The sequence below is a fragment of the Archocentrus centrarchus genome, chromosome 16 (genome assembly GCF_007364275.1).
Source record: "Archocentrus centrarchus isolate MPI-CPG fArcCen1 chromosome 16, fArcCen1, whole genome shotgun sequence".
Lineage (NCBI taxonomy): Eukaryota > Metazoa > Chordata > Actinopteri > Cichliformes > Cichlidae > Archocentrus > Archocentrus centrarchus.
Genome location: NC_044361.1, coordinates 34238000 through 34241613, shown reverse-complemented (window position 1 = coordinate 34241613; position 3614 = coordinate 34238000). Strand labels below are relative to the sequence as shown.

The following is a 3614-nucleotide window of genomic DNA, read 5'->3' as shown; positions in this document are numbered from 1 at the left end:
AGAGTCAGAGAGGCTGAGATGGTTTGGACATGTGCAGAGGAGGGAGAGAGGAAAAGAGGAAGACCTCAGAGGAGCTTCATGGATGTAGTGAAGGACATGCAGTGGGTTGGTAGTTACAGATAGGGTAAGATGGAGGTAGATGATCTACTGTTGTGACCCTTAAAGGGATCAGCTGAAAGAAGAAGAAACTCCATGATTTACCCCGAGTTTTATTTCCTCCCTTGTTCGCTGCAGTATCATTAAACAGCTACTATCTTTTCTTTCTACAGAATCCACAGACACTGAACCCTACAACAACACTGGCATGAAATTTATTGCTGTTTTTCCAGAGAACATCGCCATCTACCACCCCAGCACACCTAAAAACATGGTCCAAATCACTGCTTTGGTTGATGACACAAGTGTCAAAGTTAAAGAGTACAACAACTCTGAAGTGCCATTTACAATGATGGCTGGAGAGGTGAGGAATGTCTCTCTGAATGCAACAGTGGAACTCGATAAGCAAAATATCTCAAACAGGACTCTCACCATTACCAGCAATAAAGATATCACTGTTCAAGCAGTCAACCTTAAACAAGGCAGTCTGCAGACTGCGCTCGTCATACCCACAGAAAAACTCAGCACGACGTACCTCATCCCTCCAATACCCGAAATCACTGACACCACCGACTCTAACTTAGTTGTGCAAACCGTAACTGAGCGAAACCCGTTCAAACTCATTATCGTTAACGGTGGTGACAGCCAAAACAAAGTGACCATTACAGGATCAGCGACAACACAAGTCTCACTGCAGGCAGGGCAGCTTGCTCAGATCTGGCTGGAGGGCAATAAAGCATTTAAAAATGTGACGGCCGAAAAGCCGGTGGCTGTCCTGTTTGGTCACCCCTGTGCGACCCGGGCCGCCTGCAGCTGCGGGATGTTGTACACCATCCTGCCGCCCACCCCAGACCAGAACCTGACGTACTTAATTCCTCCATTTCTGACCACAGGAGCTGTAGCACAGACATTGGTGCTTTTGGCAACGAGAAACTCCACCAGTGTCGTGTCCTACAGCGCCAACACACCAATGCATGAGATAGCCGGCACAGCCATCTTCTACCGTCCGGGCTTACTCATCTCTCTGATCCCAGAGGCAAACTTCGGCGCCTGTTTTGTCGTGACAGCCATCGCTGACTTCGTGAACTATGCGGTGATTGTGGTCCAGAAGAGTGCCGCTGATGGGGTTCGTGTTGGAAATGATACTATATCAAATCCAAACTGGCAGGACCTGCAGGGGACAAACTACACCTCTACCAGCATTTCTCTGCCATCGGGTAAACACGTCATCTGGCATTCTTACTCCAAAATGGCTGTCTACTTTGCTGGAAAGAATAGGACAACTATATTTGGGAATCCAGCACCCATCATCAGTTCAACCCCAGGTGAGGGACACCAACCTCCACTTAATCCCCACTTACGGTTAAACAGTACTGCAGTGAATGTAGAATATAGAAAATATTTCCTTTTCTCAAATTACATTAAAAACTGAGCATTCTCACAGTATTTGTATTCATCGAGATGGGCTGGTAGCAGAAATTAGCATTATTATAAATTAAAAGTATTATTATAGCAGGTCTGTGTGGAATCACAGCAGCAACACACAAAGCAGCTGACAGGATGGATCATAAAAAACATGAAATGCAGTAACAGAGAGCTGCTCTGAAATCAAAGGCAGAACAGATTTAATCAAAGAAACACCGAAGAAACAAAAGCCCAGGAGCAAAGACAGACATGCGTGCATGTAACTAATTTCTTCAAATATATAATGTGAGAATAATTACGGTAAAACTCCTGTGCCTCTGTAGGGACAGGAGTTTTAACGTAATTATTACCAAATACCAGCATTATGAAACACTCCCTCTAATTTCAGCTGTCTGCTCTTTTTTCGGCGCTCCTGAACAGATTTCAGGGGCTGCGCATTGATTCCTGAGGTTCTACAAGTGGGACAAAAAGCCGACGGCTGGCGTGAATCTCTGAAGAACTGCAAAGAAAACAACCTGGAGCTGATAAGCTTGTCTAAAAGAATCTTCCAGAAACAAGTCTATGCCAAACTTCCCCAGACCAATTCAACCAGTAACAACAGCATGCAGGATGTGTGGATCGGCATGAGGAGGCGTTCCCTGAATGGGGAGTGGTACTGGTTGAATGGGGATAGTGTCATCGAGACCAACTGGGATCAGAATGAGCCCAGTGGGGAGGATGGCGGTCAGTGTGCCATCATGAGTGTGGTACAAGGGAAGGAGTTTCGCTGGAGAGATGAAGAATGCTGTACAGATGCTCATCCTATCTGCTACAAAAAGCCAACCCTTCTTCCCATATAGGACAAAAGCACTCCAAAGCTAAGCAGTGAGACACTGACATCTCTGAAGTTATGCTGCATGTTAGCACCGGCTAAGCCATTACTATGACAGGTTAATATATATATATCCATACTGTAGCTGCCATTCTCTGTTATTCATATTTTTATGGCACTGTAGGAAAAACAGGTCAAAATGTTATTCCACTTATATATACCATACTATGATATTAGAGTATGTGCATTTCAGTTTAGTCAAAGGGTTTTCTGTTCTGTTGTTAGTAGCATGAAGTAAAGGTGCAGATTGCTCTGTGCTCTCTGTCAGGCCCGTCCACAGCGGTCCCTGCGAGTAAGGAGTTGTTCCTGTGTTCTCCAGTTCTCTGCAGCCATCTGACAAGCATGCTCCACAGTGCTGTAGATACCTGCGATGACAATAACTGTGTGTATGTCTGTGTATGTTTAGCAGCTTTAAAAAAAAAAATACATATAAAGTATATTTCACAGCAGAGTGGTGCAGTGGTTAGAGCTGTCACCCCACAGCAAGAAGGTCTGCATGCTCTCCCTGTTCCTGTGTGACTTTAAGCCTCCTCCCACAGTCCAAAGTCATGCATAAGATATTTATGGAATATTTTATCCAGAAACAGGTAACATTTGGACCAAAATATAACAGGAGTTAGTACATTAGTGAACTGGGTAACACAGGACTGAGCAGGTGCCAGTGAAGGTTTGATTTTAGCTAGCCTAACAAAACTGGATGAGCTCAGGTTCAAAATTCAGAATATAATAATAAAAGTAACAGCAAGCCTGTAAGGAGATGATTTTACAATGCCGCTGAGCAGGGCGATGTAATGACTGGGCCGAACAAAAGAACGTCAGTTTCTGTAGAGTAAAGATCTTCCAAGAACAAAAATGCTTAGCAGCAGATTAACAAACATAGAAACATTTTTACATTTTCTGCATCACCAACAGAATACATTCAATTCCAGTGACAGCACGACTCACAGTTTATGCTGCTGTAACGTTACAGCTGAGCTTCATTTGCTGTTTTGAAGAAAAAGTCGAGCTGTTGTTGCATCGCCACATCTGTTCCACAAAATCTTTAACATTGGCCACAACTCGAAACCACCTTGGATTTTCAAATTCACACCACAGATGCATCTACTAAAACATCTCAAGACATATCGGAATCTCGGTGACCTTGACCTGAAGGTAAAGGTCAGAAGTTGAGCTTTCTGAAACTCTTGGGAATACAATAACTCAAGAACGATGTAGCCTAGCA

General features: G+C 44.1%; 1 protein-coding gene across 1 annotated transcript; it reads left to right on the top strand.

Annotated features, from left to right (window-relative positions):
• Positions 1–898: 898 nt before the first annotated feature.
• On the top strand, positions 899–2769 carry LOC115795133 (macrophage mannose receptor 1). Its single transcript, XM_030750936.1, has 2 exons — positions 899–1421; positions 1942–2769. The coding sequence occupies exons 1-2, from the start codon at positions 917–919 to the stop codon at positions 2358–2360; spliced, it is 924 nt and encodes a 307-aa protein (XP_030606796.1). The 5' UTR covers positions 899–916; the 3' UTR covers positions 2361–2769.
• Positions 2770–3614: the final 845 nt, after the last annotated feature.

Bases quoted from the DNA above. Each gene is read 5' to 3' on its own strand.
- LOC115795133 (XM_030750936.1), top strand. From the start codon at position 917: ATGTTGTACACCATCCTGCCGCCCACCCCAGACCAGAACCTGACGTAC. The intron at 1,422-1,941 runs GTGAGGGACACC...GCTCCTGAACAG, and splicing joins CATCATCAGTTCAACCCCAG to ATTTCAGGGGCTGCGCATTG.